The sequence below is a fragment of the Folsomia candida genome, unplaced genomic scaffold (assembly GCF_002217175.1).
Source record: "Folsomia candida strain VU population unplaced genomic scaffold, ASM221717v1 Fcan01_Sc020, whole genome shotgun sequence".
Lineage (NCBI taxonomy): Eukaryota > Metazoa > Arthropoda > Collembola > Entomobryomorpha > Isotomidae > Folsomia > Folsomia candida.
In genome coordinates, this window is record NW_019091212.1 from 1,416,392 (window position 1) to 1,436,483 (window position 20,092).

Consider the following 20,092-nt stretch of genomic DNA (forward strand, 5'->3'; position numbering starts at 1 on the left):
TTTGATCTGACGTTTCGTTTCCCATCCACCATTGTAGAAATCGTATCTAATTTAATTATGTAATACAAGCCTTTACTTGGCAACTTATTTACCAGTGGAAAATAATGCTGAAAAGACGAATATAAATCGTATTTTCATGACTTATCCTAAAAATGAATGTGTGTAAAAATGAGACAGATCAGCAGTACGGACGGATATCTAATTATCATTTCAGCACGTACAGCATATTCACAATATTCACATAGAATGAACTATAAAGTTAACTAATCTGCAGATTCATCAAATTCTTGTTTTTTTAATCCACCGTGCAAACTAATCGTGATAATTCAGTTGTTTTCTACGAGACAACGAGATGGGATGAAATGGGTGAATTTTTTTGGGAGGGATATCGTTATATAAAAAAGTAATCAAATGTCATAAGCATAATAAAAGTTCAGCTTGAATAAAATGCTAGCACATCACTTAATTTTGATAGCTTTGGAAATGCAAACGTTTCTACGACTAACCAACGATTCTACGACTCAATATTGAGCCGAGATTTCATACTTGCATTGTACACACACTGGTTCCAACTGTTCCTGACTCTGACACAACCTACACCTTCTAGTACGAACAAATATAAATAGATAACAAAGATACGTCTTAGAAAATGAGGGGTCACTTGTCATTGCTTCGAATCAGTGTGGTCCTTCTGTTCATGGGATACGCAGCACAAGGAATCGATCACTCTCGTCGTAAGTTTTGGGGCAAAGTTGGGACACAAAGTTTATTATTATCACAAAATCTGTTAATTACTTAAAGCAGGGTCTCCCCGTTTGCGAAGGCTCAGTCATCGTCTTTTCCCCCAGTTTCAGGCATACAGACCAGACTGTACTTTCAGAAATGGATTTTACCCCAATCTCGCAGACTGCCACACCTACTTCCTCTGTAGAAACGGGAGAGCATATCCGTTCAAGTGCCCATTTCCGTCCCAGTTCTTTCCAGAAAAGAGGATTTGTGTGTGGACGGGAAGCTTGAGTAAGTGGAATGACTGTGGGTGGGGTTCTTTACTGTTTATTGAGAAACATGAAATAATAAATTTTCATTTTAAGGCTGTCCTGCAGAGGAGAAGACGACTAATTATCCCGATGAGAATAAAACGACAAATGTCTACAATACGGACGAAGCGTCAGAAGAGGTAAAAAACTAAAATGAAACTTTTATTCACACCGTATACTCATAGATATTTATCCTAATTTGTTTGACGAAAAAAGGTGTTTCAAGCAAAGACACTCCCCTTGAACGAGGAGGGAGTACAGGAGGACAGTTACGCCAAGGGTAGTAATGCTCAGACTGAGGATACCGGTAATTCGAATTATGAGGTCATCACCACCCAAAGTTTGCCTGACTATCACCCTCCTGAAGTCACTGAGACCTACTACAAATCCAGGGCTTATACAGTTTCCTCTCATCTGCCCTCCACCACCACCTCAGCCTCTTCGTCGTCATACTCATCTCAAGAAGAGCAGTACTCTCAAGATACCGCGACCACTTCTCCAGCCACTACCCCGATTCACCACACGCTGCCTGCCAATCCCTCCTCTTCATCCGCCCGTGACACAGCCCCCGACACTTCCACGGTCCTAAAACTCTGGATGACTCATGCTTTCATCTCCTCATTCACTAAATATGTCGCGCCTCACACGTCCGAGGTCGCGCTGGGTGAGAAGGTCTACGCCCGCCTGGGAGATCCCACCTACCTACCGATCGGAGTATCCTCCATCCTTCAAAATCTCCCCATCCAAGAAGCCCAGCTCCTCGTGGATTTCTGGTATTTGCAAGGTCTCATTCCGAAAACGGAACACACCGCAGAGTCGAAACTATTATCGTCATCTTCCAAGTTTATCAACACGATTCGAGAACATCTCGTATTTCTAAACAGTGGTGAAGTCACATACGGAATTACGGGGATTATCCAACTCTCGTCGTCTAAAACTGGTAGCGACGCCCGGGTAACGATGCTTCGTAGCTTTAAGAAATTCAAACTTGAACCTGTTCCGGTCCTTGTGAGCTATTCGAGAGGAGACGAGTGCATCATGTGGGGCCAATTTTGCAAGACGCGACTAATTCTCGACGAATTGGACCAGGGAGAGACGGACGCACTCTTGAGCTACATGCGGACCGAAGCATTGACACAGTTTGCTGAGGAAAATTTTGATTTGGTAGAAAAGATAAAAAAGGAGGCGATCAGGAATATCAAGGGTTTGCCGAAAGATGTGCAGGCAGCGGTGGGGAAGGTTATCAGGTCAGGAGGTAATAGACCGGATCAAGTTTTGTCGGTCAGCCATTTAAATGGGGACACGTTGGGGTTGTAATTGCCACATCCTTAATTAGATTTAAAACGAATAATACGTAGCACTGTTAACAAACATTAAATTATGCATTATGCAAAAATTACCAAAATTGATTATATTTTAACTGCTAGAAGACAATTAACTGGATAACTCTATACCTAGATCAAATGTTCATAAAGTTTGTTGGGCGTGTACGTAAATAAAATGCTATTCGTTTACTATCCAAAAATTATGGTTAATAGACAATAAGAATGATCAAACAGTTGAGAAAATTATTCTATTTTCATTTTGAGGAGAACTGTCGCCGAGTTGTTGGAAATGTTAATTTCTAAAGCAGACCATACAAAAACTAGGAATAGGAAGGGCTACATAACGTCAGTTGAGAATGTAAATATGTAGATTTTAGAACAAGAATATGAAAGAACAACCACAAAAGTTAAGTATTATTTCGATTTATTTATTCAATAAACAATTAGCATATGCCGTCATCTTTGCTTCTTCCTTCCTCGTTGAAACAGGACCAAAACGAAGGTCGAGATTAACTGTAATTAAAACAAAACAATGGCATGATTTTCTTGCATTATGCATTTCACAAAGTACATACCACTAAAGTAGACAGGCCTACGACGAGCAGTGTCGCATTCTGAAATTGTACTTGGTCCACGAGCAGACCTGACAGCGAAGGTCCAACCGCATTTCCCAGCGTGAATGTCATAATATACACGGAACCTATTAAGCTGAAGGTCTTCTCAGTCTCAGAGAATCCGGACGCTCTGAAATATTTCATCAAAAATTTGTAAATACAGAAATCTCATAATTTTGGTAAAAAAATAATTAGCAAAAGCTCACATAGCGGAATCAGTTGCGTGAGGAAAGGCGGACATGACCGCGCCCCCAATCCCCATTCCATGCAAGGTCAACCCAATCAAAGTGGTCCACAGAGTTCTATGCATAAAACATTAGCAATTTCAGAGGATTATGACCAATACGACCTCTCAGTTAACTTGATGCATAAAATAATTCACTACTAACGATCTATCATGCAAAAACGGGAGTGGCCCCAGTACGCAAAATCCCACCAAGATAAGCCCCGCTCCAATGAAGATGATTAAATATCTCCACTGGCCCTTCAACATGTCCCCCATCTTCCCCCAGACTGGTGTGGTCAACATGTAAATCATGTTGGATACGATGAATACGACACTTGTTTCGAAAGTGGTTAAGTTAAACTGAAATATGTGCAAATCATGTTAAGAAAGTTGCGAATAAATGATATAAAAAAGCAATAGGCACCTGCTCCAGATGCGTCTCCAAAGTCGCCGTAAAAAAGCCGATGCTCACCGCGGTGGTGAAAAGGTTAATGATGACGACGAGGATGGAAGGAATGAAGAAGAGTTCGAACCACTTTTTCGACTTAATGGGCTTGGACACGACGTCAATTTCTGGAGTGGGCACAGCCTCCTCCGGAGCTTCGACGACACTGCTGGCATTCTTACCACCGTACGGAACCACTGGTCCCGGAACACAAAAGTGGTTTAAACCAACGCAGAAAAAGAGGAGAAACCCCACGATTGCGTATACAGAGAGGAATCCAGTGAACTGAGGAAAATGGAAATTCAGAGATTATGCAAAATTTAAAATAAGCTGACGTTGATGAACTACTTACATCGATAAAAGATCCGAAAATGATTGGACCAAGAATTGCCCCCAGTCCGAATAAGAACTCAAATAGTCCCTGAAAACATACATGTTCATGATTAAATTGATCATTAAATTTAAAATGGCACATATGTAACTTACAATCGCGGTGGACACATTGCCTTCGAATTCTTGGGCAAATATGGTAAATGCAGACGGATAAAAGCCAGCGTCACCTGCGCCCGCAAGAATCCGAATCAGGAAGGAAAAGGTGAGAAAAACGGTGGCATTTTCGGTGAGGTCTAAACATCTGAAATTCATTAGAAATAGCGTTAGAACTGAATTTCCCAACTTTTGAATCCCTAGTATTTTCCATACCCAAACAGCACCATGCACACAGCAAGGTTAAGAATACTCAATTTTAATACGACCCTTGGCCCAAACTTGGGAATCTGTCAATGATTACATATAAATTTGAATCTTAAGCAAATTCACATTTCAAATTAAACTCATTAAAGAAAAGATTTACAAGTTACAATCAACTTTCCAAAAAGGAGAACAACAGCAAATGTCGCAAAGTCGTAGGATCCCATGACAAATCCGATCTTTGTATCGGAAATACCTCGATCTTTTGCCTATACAAGTCGATCAATGCTTAAAAACCAACTTTTACAAATACAATGTTTTTACTGCGGATGAGAAATGCACTAAACGCTCACCTCTGGTGGATAAAATGGTCCGGTTATCAAAATCGAGACAGCTCTGAAAATATTGGTCACCCCAAAAATAAGAATAAATGTCCACTGTCTTCGGTTAAAATTCCATTTTTGGACGGCATCTTCTGCTGCAGGTTTTTCTTCGCCAGTTATCTTTGTCCCATTTCCGATGATGTTATCCTCCTTTTTATTAATCGTGAGATCACCATTAATGTCTTTCACTTCCACAATCCCGATGCTAAGATCGGGCACAAACCCGGGGTTCGTTTCACCTTCACTCATTTTATAAAACTACAAAATTGTACTTATTTCTGGAGGAGAGTCAGCAGAATACCTTGACTCGCTTTCGTTCACCAAGTTTTCATGTTTTTATGATGTTATATATTTGCGTCTGCAACCACATTATTGTTATTTATTCACTACTTCGCACTCATTCATTCCTGGAAAGGAATGAGAAACGAGACACTTTTTCTGCGACCACGAGTCAATAAGCCACCAAACACCACTGACCACTTTTCTGAATCATCCAAACATAAATATGCACATGTATGGACCTTTAGTCGTCAAATCTCTCATCTGCTCTCTGTATAACAATGAAAGTTGTACATAGTTGCATGCGTGCAGATAATATTTCTATGTATGTGTAATTAAGCAGTGATCGAAAGTGACTTATCATCCGCTCTACGTATGTACATACAGTGAATTCTTTGTGTAATGCAATGTAATCAGTACTACATAATATTATGGGATAAGTTTGCACTGCATGTCTGAATGTATATGTAGAGCCCCTGGTATCATCACACTTCAAAAAATTGTGTCACTTGAAGCAATTGAGTTTTTCCTATAAATATAAATTTACTTGAGTGCAAATTCCAACACGGATCGATTGATTTACATGAATACAAATTCCTACAAATTCGCAGAAATGTCCTCCATCCAATTAGCAAAAACAAGTAAAAAGTAATAATGACGACTAAATACCAATTATTATCTCCTTTTCCACTCTTTAGTGTACATGTGCATACCCACGCAAATCACTATCATGTCCACAGACATATATTTATATGTGCATGTGGTATTTTATTGTAGTCCTGCTGTTGAAACATAACGTGCGAATCGTGACAAACAAATTGCACGCAAATTGTGTAAAATTCCCCACTAATTTTTGTACACTTGTTACTTCCACTCCTCAAACAACCTTCTTTAGGACCAATAAGACTTTTACACCAGAATTGTTAACTTTGAGGGAGGGTGCGGAATAGTGAGATCATAAAAGATGAGATTTTTATGTCGAAGAGCAATTAAAAACGACGACGTTGAGACGAAGACACAGGAACAAGTAGTTGTTAAAACAAAGTAAAATGCGAAATAGAGACGACGCTCAAAACTATTTTCTAACAGTTATCACGTGCTCTCACCCTGTACACTGATTGCTTAGAAGCAAAAAAATATCGTTAATTTTTAATTCACCAATGTTTTTTTCCTCTGTGTACACTGATACAAGATTTCACATAGGTAGACTTTACATACACCCCTTTTACATGTGTGTATAGTTAAATCAACAGGTGCGATGATGACACGCTGGTATTTTTGAATATGTATGATTGATTAATAGAACAAGGGCGAAATAGATTGGAAAATGATACAAAGAACAAAGCAGCTACAGATATTAAAGTATTAAAGTGCTACGATAGCAGTTTGGTTGGACAAGTCGTAAGAACTGGTATGGACAAGTTAGATTAATTCAAACTAATTGTGACTGACAGGACAATTGTGAATAATAAATGAGTGTACGATACAGAGAGACAAGTTGTGTGAAAGAACGTACACGATACTAAGTACATATTTACTTATTATTATACATACTTGCTACTGGTCATGCAAAATAACTGCACCTACATTTTTAGTATAATAATTTTTGAATAAATTTTACACTAAATATGGTAACATGAATTAATTAATGAGAGAAGAAGCAGTCCACAAAAGGTTCACTTTTAGACGGAAGTAGTTGCAATGCCATCTGCAGTCGTGGTTGAAGTGGTGGCTTCCGGTTTCATGACGGCGTTCTTCTTTCCTCCCTTAGTTTTCTTGCCGTCGCCACCCGGCGCTGAATTTGGGGTGGTCTTCTCATTTTCATTGGTGGACTCCAAGTCTGTAAAGTCACGAGACAGTCACAATTTGTACAAAAAAATATGCAAATAAATAAGTAATGACCAGACCAATGACTTCGATTTCTTTCACGGTGCGCAAAACCGGAACGAATTTAACCGAAGGTGGGAAGACTTTCTTCCTCATTCCCAAAATCAGTTCGAGATGACTGCCAGCATCGTTTTTCTTCGTGGAAGAGGACGCGAAGCCCCAAGTGTTCCTCGAAGTCCCGCTCGACACTTGCGCCAAAATTGGATGTCGTCGTAGAAGATTTCTAATGGGTAATCCAAGCACGCTCTCCCAACGACTGGCCCCCGTTCGACCGTCGTACTCCGTGTCGATTGCCATGCGCCGTTTTGGGGGACGTTTGGTGGGCACTTTGAACACAGTGGCGTCATAATTAGGTGGAGGTGGTGAAGGTCGAGAGGTTGTCGGTGTCGTGGGTGATGGAGCAAGTGCTATGACGGATGGGGCCGTGGTCGTCGTGGGAGTGGTGGCATTTTCACTGGTTGCAGAGTTTTGGTACTTCATAGTGACGAAGGAAAATGGAACTGGATCAATCTAGAAAAATTATTGCATAATTAAGAAACATAAAATACCAATGTGTTTATAATATGAAAGGTATTTGTTTGTGCTTGTGGGCGTTTTTACCAATTGTTGTCCACAAGCGAGTCAGTCGTGGTCGAACCGAGTGCCTAAATGAATTTGAGGGGAAGCTACGACCGTGTAGTATTAAAGAACAAATTTCTTGAAGTAGGCCGATAATCGGGAAGGTTTGGAAGGAAGGCATTTAGAAAAACAAGTCCACCGCATATTGTTGTCTTTAACCAAACACAAAACAAACATCAATTCCGATTATTCCTCTCTCAATACAATCCAACCGAAGAGGTGCTGCTTTCGTTATGCATTTCAGTTAACAGGCCATTTTTGCAGGTGGGCTGGAACTTGACCGTACGATGAATGACCACTTTTCTAGCCGGGGTTTTAGGAGTGATCTAAAAGTCCGAAGCCCCTGCAAACTTTAGCTACTTATGAATCGACGCAATAAATCTGGACGTATGGTTACCTAATGTAGCTTGACTTATATAAGTATTACGCGTACCATGCAACTTATAAAGTGGAGCAGGACGACAACATGTTCATTTATAATGAAGTGAATGAGGCTTATTTTTATTATGATGCTTCGATTCTTGGTAAAATTCAAGGAAATCAAACATTTATTGGGACGTGGGTGAAGCTAAAGGTGCAAAAAGTGACTGGATAGAATAATAGAACATTACGCAGTGAGTAGAATTTATTCAACGGCAATAATTTGTTAATGGTTAAAAGTTCATTTCATAAAATGGCTATAAATCCAATCTCAATTTCAGAGTCACAATTTGTGACGCTGTACATACATAAGTATTTAAATGCTTATTTTTATTTAAATGGTACTAAATAAGTTAATTCTCACCAAACTTAATGCAGTTAGATGCTAATTTATGGCATGAAGAGCTGCATATCGTCCAATTTGTTTTGAATTTTGATGAAAAACATGCCTTGTTCACTGCACAAAAGACAAAAAATACATGAAACAAGACAATACACTAAAAATGTAATCTTATAAGTGTACGAACCTGGTTGAAAGATCCTCCCCAAACCTGGCATAAGGTCCTACACAACCTGTCGGGTGAACCTTGACCCCGTAGCACTGTCTCGCCTCCAATTTTGTAATAATCGACCAAGCGAAGAACTTGGGACAATAGTTATGACTGCACAACATCCACCCCTCCTTCTCCGTGATGACATGACCAAGGCTTACACACTGAGGTTGGAGATGCGTCAAGGGGTCCCAGTTGACGTAAAACTCTACCGTTCCCAACTTTGGTCCTACGATGGCTGGTGCTACCACCCCAAGACCGCCGGGATTGCAGTGGACGACGTCGACAAAAGCAGCATCTTCCGTTTTGAGAAGGCGTCCCACCAACCCAGTGTAAAATAAGGGTCCGGCCGGATCCAGGCCGGTGATACGGGCAACGAGAAATGGTGTAGGTTTCTGCTCTTGCAACCAATGACCCGCCTGACCCACGACGTGAGCCCCGAGGGACTGCCCAATGAGGTGAAGAGATGATGGGGTCACGAGGTCAAGTGAATGGAGGTACATGACGAGTTCCCCTATACGAGTTCCGACCTTCTCAACGTTCCGGACAGCCCGGGTGTAGACTGGAACCCCGTCTTGCAACTGGTAGGCCAATCGACCCCAGTCTACGACGAGAATGTTGTATTTTTGACCAGTGTCCTTGGAACGCTTGAGGTAGGCTGGAAAATGGAAATTAGAACATTGCACAACTACCAACTACGCACGATTTACATATTAATCAAAGTACTATACCATTTTTCACATTTTGTGGAAATGTCGCGTTAATATTTTGGATGAACCCGTGCACAATGATTTTGGTTGGAACGGATGGGTCCCAAGCTTCTAATGATGACTGAGTGGGGTCGTCAATATGGACTTCTTGCATAAAATCTGGGTTCCTAAATAGATAAACGGTGCAATTTATGATTATTTTATAAAATCAGAGCAAGAAGTAACGCCCGACCATGTTGGACATGCTTACTCTGGGTCAGTAAAAAGGTAAAAATGAACATCACGAATGTCATCTCGGTCCAGGAAAATTGGGGAGGCTCGGAGGTCTGCGGTAATTTATGCAACATGTTACAAAGCAAAATATTAGTGGTGTATTTAGCAGTTGTTTGAAATCTTACTCTCATGAGGGCGAATAACAATCGAATCTGTATCCCACTCCAAAAGGAAATTTCGCCATCGTTCCCACCACGACATAGCGTGGACTGGGGTTGACCCAAAGCTCGTTACCAGTCCTATGATCAGAACTGCCTTGGCGAAATTTAGCGTCGACATATTTTTTAATGAAACTTATGTCACTTTTTGATGTGAGAAAATTTTAGTTTCTGTTAAAAGATGTTCCCTGTCTCAAATTTAATTGCAGAGTGAGTGAACTCAATACCAAAACTGTGATGATATTCATTTTATTAATTTTTTTAGATCTGCTGGGTTATCATATTATAAGATAAATGGAATATTTCATAGGTTTTGTCAAATCAGCAGAAATAAGGTGAAGTAAACAAGCATCAGCTTACAGCGAGTGCTTCTCAGCTTGTCCAGTTTATGCAATTCTATTCCATGCAGTTCCAATTAAATAATAAGTCATTAGCTGACTTGCATTTGCATATTATGATATGATAATAAGTCGAGACAAGTTTGTTTAAAAATTAATGCTGAAAATGCACCAATTCTCAAGTCAAAGAACACATAATGTCTGTTTAAAATAATTTTGATGAACGTGACAACTTATGATTAGAGCCAGTTTTATAAATTTTTATAAAGTTTAATCTAATGTACGAAATATACATTTTATAACAGCTAAGAATAAGCATTGAAAATTTTACTTTTGAAAAAAAAACTACAATTTTTTATGAAGATTAATGAAATAATGGAACCACGTCCAATTATGAAATACTTAAATAAACTAAATAATTTGGAATGTGGCGAAGTGACAAATATTTAGAATTACTTGAAAATTAGTATCTGTTAGTCATATTTTAATTTAGCTGAGGTAGTAGAAGTAGAATTGAGCTGGGTTGTGGATGATGATTTTAAATAGTAGATAATAGAATAGAGAAGATTTCCTTTAGCCGACGAGTGAAGTTACTCTACAAAAAGAAACAATACACAAATTAAGTAACGACTCAGTTTTATATAGAATTTTCATTCTAATTTTCAAAAAATTTAGAATAAGCTTACCTTATAAGTATAGGATTCAATTGTTTCTCCCAACAAATTGGCTATTGATGATAATGTCCTGTTATCCCGTGAGTTGCTGGGTCGACATGACCAGCATCACCAGGGTGTTGATGATAAGGATGTCGATGATGAGCTCGTCCCCATGCTCCACGACCATCGACAGCGATGTCCGCAGTTAGGCCAACCACGTAGGTCCCTGGAGTCTGGAGATTGAGCGCAATGGCCGCACCCCCGGCGTAGAAATGGTTGTTGATTCCTGGCTGGAATCCCATCACGTTTGGTGGTCCTGCTGGTGGTGCATTTGGCTGACTTGGCTGACCTGCCCCCATTCCAGGTGGGGGAGGAGGAACACCTCTTTGGCCTCGTCCATGATCCATGTTGACGTTTCTTGGTTGAAAAGCCGGCATTGGTGAGGGAGGAGGTGCGCCACAACAGTTGGGCGATGAAGCAGAGCTGGAGCTGGAACTTGCTAAACTTCGGACATCACTGCTCCCACAATGTGGACAACGCAAGTCATATAAACTTCCAGAAGATGACGTGGACCTGGGAGACTCCGGAAAGTCCCCAGCGTTGACAAGCAGGGGGGTAAGAAACCCTTGGGGGGCGAACACGTTTATTGTTGACGTCGGAGATGGACGACGTGCCCCGTTCGGAGATGATTCAGTGGGAATCACAGTAGAAATGGGAGTGCTGAAGTGCACCATTGTTAACGAGTTGAAGGGGGTGTCGATTTTGTGGGTGTGGACTTAATAGCACTTTAAAACTTGGGGAGCAGTTGTAAACTGTATGTGGAGCAGGGGAATGAGCGTGGAAATGGTGTTGACGAGAAAGAGTCCAACAAAAGAATGGTTGGAAAATTGGAGAATTTGGAATTGATAACTTTGACAATCAAGAGATAAGGGAAAGGAACGCAGACATTCACATGCTACATTCATCTATTGAAAACGTTTCATTTTCAGTGATTGATACAAGAATAGTCAAAATCAAGATCGTACATCGGTCGCTTATCAGTAGTTGTAGACGGAGAGCTCGCGCGCATTCCTCTCTTATCACACAAAGACATCTAGTCTGCTCTTCACGTCGTTCTTATATGGCTCAAATTTGTCGTTTGAATCTTGTATTTGCATATCTAATTCATTATCGAATGAAAGATTAGCGTGTTTTGTTGATGCTCAGAAATTTATATGTGAATACACACTGCAGCTTTCTTCAAATTCACTTAAGCCGCATTTTTGATAAACGGATACTAAAACAGTGGATTTTATATAAAGTATAATCTACTATGATCCAAATAATATTTTCGTTTTGTTAACAAATTTCCGTATCCATTTGATTGAACCCACAATTTTAATATGCCTATAATTCCCATGTTGAAGCGATAACAAGTCTGATTTTGTCGACTTCAAATTTTTGAAAATCTGTTAACGCCATTATGTAGACTGATTATTGTAAACTCCGCTAAAATAGCTATACAATGTAGACAATTTCCTATACATGTCGTTCATTTGTACTTTTTATATTACTCACATGTAAATAGCTTATACTTAACTTTGCTTAATTTTGTTATTTGATCCCTTACGTATAACCAAGTCATAAATATTTAATAGTGTTACTTTTTGGATTTGTACTTTGAAATATTTATTGATTTTACTTTTCAACGCCACTTTCTGTAAACCCAGCATTAAAACACGAGCCAATACGGAACAAAAAAAGTAACCAACAAGGCGTCCCCCAACTTGTCCATTTAGTTTTTTTCGGTGATTAAGTTGTGCCATCCAGTTGTGTACTTTTTACAAAAATTGAACTCGAGACTATACTATGAAACGTTAAATTTACTTTCTCATCATGACAATTATTTCTTTCGGTGCACCCACTACAAAAAATTGTAAATATTACCTATAATATTCTTACATGTGCTGTGTATCTGACTGAAATGAAATTATGCACAATCCCCATCAAAATTTTCTGCGAAAGAATTTTTTGGGTACTCATTTTACAACAAAGTTGAGATTTATTCATCAATTTTAAAGAAAAAAATGTGTTTAACAGTTTATCATGTTAACTAACAGTGTACGAAATATATGTACATTTTATAACAGCTATTGAAGAATAAGCATTGAAAATTTTACTGTTGGAAAAAAATATTCCTACAATTTTTTGTGAAATAAAATACTTATAGTCTAAATAACTAAATAATTTGTAAATTACAAATTGTATGTAATGTGACGAATTAACAAATATTTAGAATTACTTGAAAATTAGTATCTGTTAGTCATATTTTAATTTAGCTGAGGTAGTAGAAGTAGAACTGAGCTGGGTTGTGGATGATATTAGATGGTAGATAATATTTCGAATAGATAGAAGATTTCCTTTAGCCGACGAGTGAAGTTACTCTGCAAAAAGAAAAAATACACATGTTAAGTATTAATAATAACTCAGTTTTTATATAAAATTTTCAAGCTAATTTAAAAAAATCTAGAATAAGCTTGCCTTATAAGATTCCATTGTTTATCCCAAATGGCTATTGATGATGATGTCCTGTTATCCCCTGAGTTGCTGGAACGACATGACCAGCGTCACCAGGCTGATGATGATGACGATGGCGATGATGTCGTCCCCTTGATCCACGATCACCGATAGCGATGTCCGCAATAAGACCAACCATGTAGGTCCCCGGAGTCTGGAGATTGACCGTAATGGCAGCCGCACTGGTGTAGAAGTGGTTGGTGATTTCTCCTCCTCCTGATTGCATCACGCTTGGTGGTCCTGTGGGTGGTGCATTTTGCTGACCTGGCTGACCTGCCCCCATTCCAGGTGGGGGTGGAGGAGCACCTCTTTGGCCTCGTCCATGAACCATGTTCACGTTTCTTGGTTGAAATACCGGCATTGGTGCAGGAGGCCCACCGAAAAAGATTGATGATGATGATTCAGAGTTGGTACTTGGTCTGCTGCTACCACTTCTTCGACAACCTGGGCAACTACAATTTAATGACGAGGAAGTAGAACCACAAGTCGAGGACCACAGGAGAGACCTGCCACTGCTTTGATAGTCGGGGAACTCGTCACTGGGGCTGAAGACTGGAGGGGTTTGAAACCCTTGAGGTGACGACACGTTTACTGTGGACGCCGGAGAAGCAGGGTTCGCCCCATTCCGAGATGATTCCGTCGGAGTGAGGAGCAAGGAAATAGAGTTTCCGGTGTTGGACTTCACCATTGTTAATGAGATGAAGGGGGTGACGATTTTGTGGGTGTGGATTTAAAACTTGGTGCAGCAGTTTTAAACTGTTCGTGGAGCAGGGGAAATAATGTTGACGAGAAAGAGTCCAGCAAAAGAATGATTGGAAAATTAGAGAATTTGGAATTGATAACTTTGAAAATCAAGAGATAAGGGAAAGGAACACAGACATTCACATGCTACATTCATCTATTGAAAACGTTTCATTTTCAGTGATTGATACAAGAATAGTCAAAATCAAGATCGTACATCGATCGCTTATCAGTAGTTGAAGACGGAGAGCTCGCGCGCATTCCTCTCTTATCACACAAAGAAATCCAATCTCTTCATGTCGTACTTTCATGGCTCAGACTTGTGTTTTGAAGCTAGATATTTGCATATCTAATTCATCATTATGGATTCCATAATATGGAATGAAAGATTAACCAAATTAATATTATCTAAATCTCTTATTAATATCTTAACAATACATGTATGAGTGGAATTTCTTTACAGTATTTATTAAACTTGAATATCAATGATGTGATAAATGAAGAAATCATTTTTATTTCGAAAGCGAAAAAGAAAATAAAGTGATTTATAAATAAACGTCAAATGGAATCGAATTTCGTCCGATAATTTCACTGAAAATACAACAATGATAAAATCTGTTATCTTTGACGCGTTAAGAATTGCAGATGTTTTACAATTAATTTATACACCAAAAACGAAGTATTTTAACAATCATGATATTCACAAACTTTTTTGCATTTCGATTAGAATTGTGACATCACTTTTAATAAACCACGCCCTCTCGGTAGGTCCCGGCAGTGGGATTTGCTTCCCGTTCTCTTTGAAACCCAACTTCTCGTACCACTCGATTAAACCCTTTCGACAAGAAAATACCTGAATTTTATGATATTTGCACTTTAACTCTCGACCAAGTTCTTCCACTTTGGCAACCATTAGCTTCCCAACCCCCTTTCCTTGACACGTCGGAGACACGCAAAGCATTTCAGAATAAATCGTATCCTCGTCTGTATTGTGAGCTCGACAACTTGCGACTAATTGAAGATCTGATTTTGCTGTACATTTAAAAATAGTGATGTCCAAATTTTGCATATCTTTCAGTAAAAATTCCGGCGTTGTTCGACGGCCACCGATAAGCTTGGACACCGAAGTCCATTCTGGTGACGACGTATCCGGTCCATTATCATCATTTCCAATGTAGCACGCGTTAATGAATTCATTCAAAATTGGGATGTCATCTTCGGTTGCTTTTTCAATTAGCAACTCATTTTCCATTGCTATTTGTGTAAAATAATTACAAATGTATTTTGCATTGTTTTGAAAAACTTTGTGAATACCTTTTTGTTAAAACGTTAGGAAAGACGTTTTCCAGTTTCCAACTTATGAGGAAAATTCGACTTGTATAAAATGATTACAAACTTATTCACTGTTAAAGAAATGTATGTATGTCCACTGTCCACAGACAAGACTCAATCTTTTTTGTGAGTTTGCATGTATTTATCTGTAGTCTTAATTCCATTTCGACCACATGCACTAAATAACGTAACTTTTCGCGATTATATCACAGTATCAGATACAGTTCATGGTCAAATTAATATGGACATTTCATTATACAGAGTTGTATTAATTATGTTGCAGACAGACTAATTGTAAGATGTATGGAATCTGCTGGGGTCAAAGAGGCCCGATAAATTTATTTGGGACGAGGTCCACTCAATAAATGTTGTGCTTTTCTTTGAACAAAACCACGTACACGACTTGTATGTACTTGTAAGTGACATTTATACATATTTGTCGAGTGTAAAGTGATTCACATTGAGCCAATTCATTAAAGATGCATGGCAATGAACTATTAATCAACTAACCACCCAATCCACCACCAAAGTCCTTATTTTGCTCTTAAGGACATCATTTGAAAGAAATTCATTGGTCCTAAGGATATCTTTCCATGGACGACAGTGGTCATAAGGATATCCTTATGAACAACAAATGTCCGCTTTTCGGATGTCGCATTGATATCTTGCCAAGACGTCTTTGGGACTTCCTCTGAATTATATCTTCCAGACATCCTTACATGATTTTTATGGTCGCAGGGTTTAGTGCTTCACAAATTAACACAAGACTGAATTATTTAAATTTTAAGTCATTTTAATTCATTCTCAAAATTAAGATTGTATAAGAAATTGCATAACAATAACATAAAATATTAAATGAATTCTAACTAAATCTCTTCAGCTTCTTCCTCCAATCCTTTGTTCCGCTTTAAAGCCTAAAATTAATAATTAATTACTTTTAGTGGACTTGCAAACCTTTATAATTATGCAATTATAAATATTTAATTAAAGGCTTACAGCTGCCTTAATTCTATCCGTCGCGTGCTGAAACCATGAAGCTCCTTTTGCCTTCATTTCCTTGTCGGTCACTGAACGATTGACAAGCGGATTCTGACGGACAGCATCTATTAAAGTGTAAATATTATGTAATACAATTATAATATAACACGAGGATAGTTTTATGATCGTACCAAACAAAACCTGTTTTATCCGGAGCGTTTTGAACGCCTTCTTTGGATTCTTTTTTCGAATTCCGTCCCAGGCAATTTTTTCAGCCAACTCGTTCGTGAAGAGGTACGGAAGAATGCCAGCTATCGTCTCCTTGTAATCCTTTCCGCCAATAATGGCTAGAAAGCCAACCTAGTGAAATACAGAATTTTTTATTATTATGTAATAATCAATTAATATATCATGTACGTAAATTAAATTATATAATTATTACCAATTGGTTATAAAATAATTTAGACGTCATTAATTTTTTCTCCAATTCAGCAAGTTCCTCAAAGTTTTCCACTGGAAATTTAAATTCCGGCCTTGGCGATTTTGAGATGATGGGATTTTTTGAATTTTGTGCCATAACGAAATTACACAATTTCACTAAAACTGATCCTTGTAGGTCGATCTTTTGATGGAGTCGCTCCAGTGAATGAACGACGTAGTCTTCAAATTTAATCGGCGACGATCCTAAATCAAAAAATAATAATATTATTGGACACAAATTAATATTTAAGTTCTCGTATATTAAATAAATGTTATAAATCCAACCCTCTTGCTCCTTATCCTGAGTTCCATCCTTAAAATTTGATCCAATGGCATCCACTAATTCCACAGACCAAATTAGTATAATATATTCAAGATTTTAAATTATTAAGGCTTGTAATCTAATTATGGCTCACATTTGTTCTGTAAAGCAGAAAGACTTCCTTCATCCTCCGAGCTGGAACTTCCTTCTACAAACTGTTTTTTGGATAAGTTGGATTCTTGACGTTGGGCAGCCAATGTTCCACTTCCCTGAGCCAGAGAAAAGTACTGTGTCGGAGTTGATGTCCTTGGAGGCGGAGATGGCTCGGACGACGACACCGGTGAAAGATTAGGCTGTGGCGGACATGGAATAATTTTTCTCGAGGTGACAGGACGATGATTTTCTTCGCTAGTGTCAGAATCACGGTTGTATTTTGTTGTTTTTCGCCTTGGACGATTTCCTTTTTTCTTCTCCGAAGACTCTGCCTCCGACTCCAGGTTTGAAGTGTACACAGCTTTCTTCTCATTTTCCACAGCTGTGGCGAAAGTTCCTGTAAAATTATAAAGTGTTTTATTAAAATTTCTTACTCTAATTGACTAATTTATTTTAATTCCTAATTACATTCACCATTATAATTTTGTTAACTTAAAAATACTTCCACTTACTATATAATTTAATGACCCGAATAATGTGCTTCGCCCATGACATTGGATTCACCCCCTCTTTAATTTTCACTGCTTTTAAAATACGATCGTTAGTTTTGTATGGGGGCCACCAGGTTTCCTCTTCATTTTCAGATATCCAGGTCAGTGGCACTGTCGCAACTTCTTTAGTCACCATAAATTCCACCACGGCGAATTCCATTTTTATTGATGAAGAGGAAAGACAGCAATAGAAGAGTCGTTAGCAGCTACCGCGATTAATTTATGCAAAATTTCTGTTGTCTCCCAATAATCTAATTCCCCCAGAGTTTTGAATTTGTAAATCCCAAATTCTCTGGAATCAAAAGGAATAGAATAGAGTGCACTTAATTCACAGCAAGGTTTTCCAATCACACACAACTTTTTATCACTTTTTCTAGTAGCAAAATTGAAAACTTTTATAATTTCTCCAGTTCGTAATTTGCAATAACAATTTCGGTTATCAGACGTAAGGAAAGAGGATTTTAAATAGTATTTATTAAATTGAGGAGAATTTAAGTCTTCTAAGAGTGGACCTGCAGTATGGCATGCTTCCTCCGTTGTTGGGCTTGAGTGAATTTTGTCCCGCTCGGAGAGTCGACGGCAGACTTGAGCGAGCGGTCCTATTACTTTCCTATTTCCTATTTCCCCCCTTGATGAGATTTTTTAATTGCCCCAGATAATTTTCAAATGGAAATGCACTGTAATTATTTAAGTTCCCAAATACTTTCACATCGTCACACACATGTAAAAGTCCATGCACATTGTATGATATGTTTTCTTTTCCATATAATGATGAAAATTGCTCAACAAAATACTTCAGCAAAGTGTTAGCATAACTTCCATGTTTTCTGATTAAGTCATTATTTGATAAAATAAATACTGCGAGATGCAAAGAATTGAAGTGATTCAAGTAAGTTTGTGGAATTTTGTCCTGTAAAACCACCGGCCCCGTATAAAGTACAAACTGACGGAATTCAGTTGCTTTCCATCGAGGAAGTTCAACCAACGATCTTGGTTTCCTATTGAAATCGCCAGGAGTTAAATCTTTGCTTAACAAGATCCCGTGATAAATTAGTAATAGTAAGTCCGCTGAATTTCATGTATTTTGGCTTGCCGTTTACCCACAAATTCAACAATTTCCTGACAACACCGATGCAAATTAAATGCATAAACTCAAAAGGGACATCATTCACCAAGTCCACGTTAATTTCAGTTAAAATTGTAGTTCCGCGATGATGGTCTTCATCATTTTGTTGCAGAAAACTTTGTTGACTTCGTTTCGTGACGACTTTGCTTGAAAATACAACCCGATTTTCATACCTTTCGCCGGTTTGGGTACACTTACTGCACGACGAAAATCCAGAATGATATTTTGTGCAAGTTATGAATGCACGAGCCGGAGCGTCACAAATAAATCCTTTCACTTTAAATTTGATAACTACCCCATGATAGGAATAACCATGTCGCTCTAATGCTTTGACCTCAGCCACAAAATCTTTCAGAAAGTCGTTTTGATCCTCTGGTTTTCCTCCCCCATGATACACTCCCACACAAAATGGTTTCTTAGCTGCATCACCCGACTCTAAACAACATAGAATCGGCCAAAATTCACTTTTGCTACTTTTAGAGACAGGAATACCATCAATATTTATCAATACTCCAATCTCGTCGGGAATAAAATTAAGTTTCTGAATCACTGTTTGCAATCCGATGTCAAATCCCAGATGAACGTACTTTCCTGGCTTGACTGTGCGATATTTGAAACTTCTTACTGTTTTTAGTAAAGCTCTTGAATCAAGTGGAAAATTCTCAAAACATTTATGAGCTTGTAACAATTTAAGTAATTCACTCGTGGCAATTTGTGAAATATTATTAGTAACGGACCATATTTTTAAACGTTCTTTAAGATTGTCTACCTCACTTCCGCTTAAAATATCACTTGAATCGTAAAGTTCGTTTGCTCTTTTACATCTTGAAGATTCACTAATGGTTTCAAAATTATTGTACACTTCACATGGGGACGGTGAATTGAAAGAAACTTGGGAATTGACGACTTGATGTGCTTGATTGTATCGCATACAATGTAAAACTTTAGTCACTCGTTGATTAATTTTGCGTCTTAATTGACGTTTACTTAAGTTAGAAATAACTTTTGGCATTTTGTATAAAAACGGCAAAGTTTTTACACAGAAATACGCAGAAATATGAGTTGAAATAAATTTGCCGCCGCATTGATACTCGCGTAATTTGAGATTAACCTGACGACACGTCAACAAGACCTCAGTAAGACGAGTAAAAAAAGACAACCTCAATTCATCAGGTATAGGATATCTTGAGGATGAATAATCAAGGACATCATATTTTGGTAATCCTACAGTTGTCGTTTGGATAACCTAGTGGCGACATGTCAGGCCGGGGACGTTTGAGAGCAAATCAAGATATCTTAAGGA

General features: G+C 38.5%; 6 protein-coding genes across 7 annotated transcripts; 1 reads left to right on the forward strand and 5 right to left on the reverse strand.

Annotated features, from left to right (window-relative positions):
* Positions 1–379: 379 nt before the first annotated feature.
* On the forward strand, positions 380–2,562 carry LOC110857950. 2 transcript variants are annotated; one of them, XM_022106557.2, is made up of 4 exons: positions 380–734; positions 805–1,017; positions 1,092–1,177; positions 1,254–2,562. In XM_022106557.2, the coding sequence occupies exons 1-4, from the start codon at positions 650–652 to the stop codon at positions 2,352–2,354; spliced, it is 1,485 nt and encodes a 494-aa protein (XP_021962249.1). In that variant the 5' UTR covers positions 380–649; the 3' UTR covers positions 2,355–2,562. The 2 variants fall into 2 exon arrangements, with proteins under 2 accessions (XP_021962249.1, XP_021962248.1); XM_022106556.2 differs by having other exon boundaries at positions 381–734; positions 802–1,017.
* Positions 2,563–2,769: 207 nt separating this feature from the next.
* Positions 2,770–7,998, reverse strand: LOC110857953 (MFS-type transporter SLC18B1). The gene is made up of 12 exons (XM_022106562.2): positions 7,487–7,998; positions 6,907–7,396; positions 4,691–6,839; positions 4,508–4,606; positions 4,350–4,423; positions 4,134–4,281; positions 4,000–4,068; positions 3,627–3,932; positions 3,366–3,562; positions 3,183–3,278; positions 2,938–3,106; positions 2,770–2,875 (listed from the first exon to the last, which is right to left on the reverse strand). The coding sequence occupies exons 3-12, from the start codon at positions 4,967–4,969 to the stop codon at positions 2,819–2,821; spliced, it is 1,494 nt and encodes a 497-aa protein (XP_021962254.2). The 5' UTR covers positions 4,970–6,839; positions 6,907–7,396; positions 7,487–7,998; the 3' UTR covers positions 2,770–2,818.
* Positions 7,999–8,111: 113 nt separating this feature from the next.
* On the reverse strand, positions 8,112–9,878 carry LOC110858007 (pancreatic lipase-related protein 2). Its single transcript, XM_022106632.2, has 5 exons — positions 9,584–9,878; positions 9,436–9,511; positions 9,207–9,352; positions 8,452–9,133; positions 8,112–8,381 (listed from the first exon to the last, which is right to left on the reverse strand). The coding sequence occupies exons 1-5, from the start codon at positions 9,735–9,737 to the stop codon at positions 8,315–8,317; spliced, it is 1,125 nt and encodes a 374-aa protein (XP_021962324.1). The 5' UTR covers positions 9,738–9,878; the 3' UTR covers positions 8,112–8,314.
* A 251-nt stretch (positions 9,879–10,129) lies between these two features.
* Positions 10,130–11,600, reverse strand: LOC110858142. Its single transcript, XM_022106817.2, has 2 exons — positions 10,641–11,600; positions 10,130–10,549 (listed from the first exon to the last, which is right to left on the reverse strand). The coding sequence occupies exon 1, from the start codon at positions 11,342–11,344 to the stop codon at positions 10,682–10,684; it is 663 nt and encodes a 220-aa protein (XP_021962509.1). The 5' UTR covers positions 11,345–11,600; the 3' UTR covers positions 10,130–10,549; positions 10,641–10,681.
* A 2,753-nt stretch (positions 11,601–14,353) lies between these two features.
* Positions 14,354–19,810, reverse strand: LOC118432952. The gene is made up of 8 exons (XM_022106623.2): positions 17,625–19,810; positions 17,114–17,509; positions 16,983–17,036; positions 16,660–16,901; positions 16,409–16,577; positions 16,236–16,342; positions 15,222–16,153; positions 14,354–15,161 (listed from the first exon to the last, which is right to left on the reverse strand). Exons 1-7 carry the CDS (start codon positions 17,821–17,823, stop codon positions 16,106–16,108), a joined length of 1,215 nt encoding a protein of 404 aa, XP_021962315.2. The 5' UTR covers positions 17,824–19,810; the 3' UTR covers positions 14,354–15,161; positions 15,222–16,105.
* Positions 14,608–15,159, reverse strand: LOC110858001. Its single transcript, XM_035858556.1, has one exon. The coding sequence runs from the start codon at positions 15,157–15,159 to the stop codon at positions 14,608–14,610; it is 552 nt and encodes a 183-aa protein (XP_035714449.1).
* Positions 19,811–20,092: the final 282 nt, after the last annotated feature.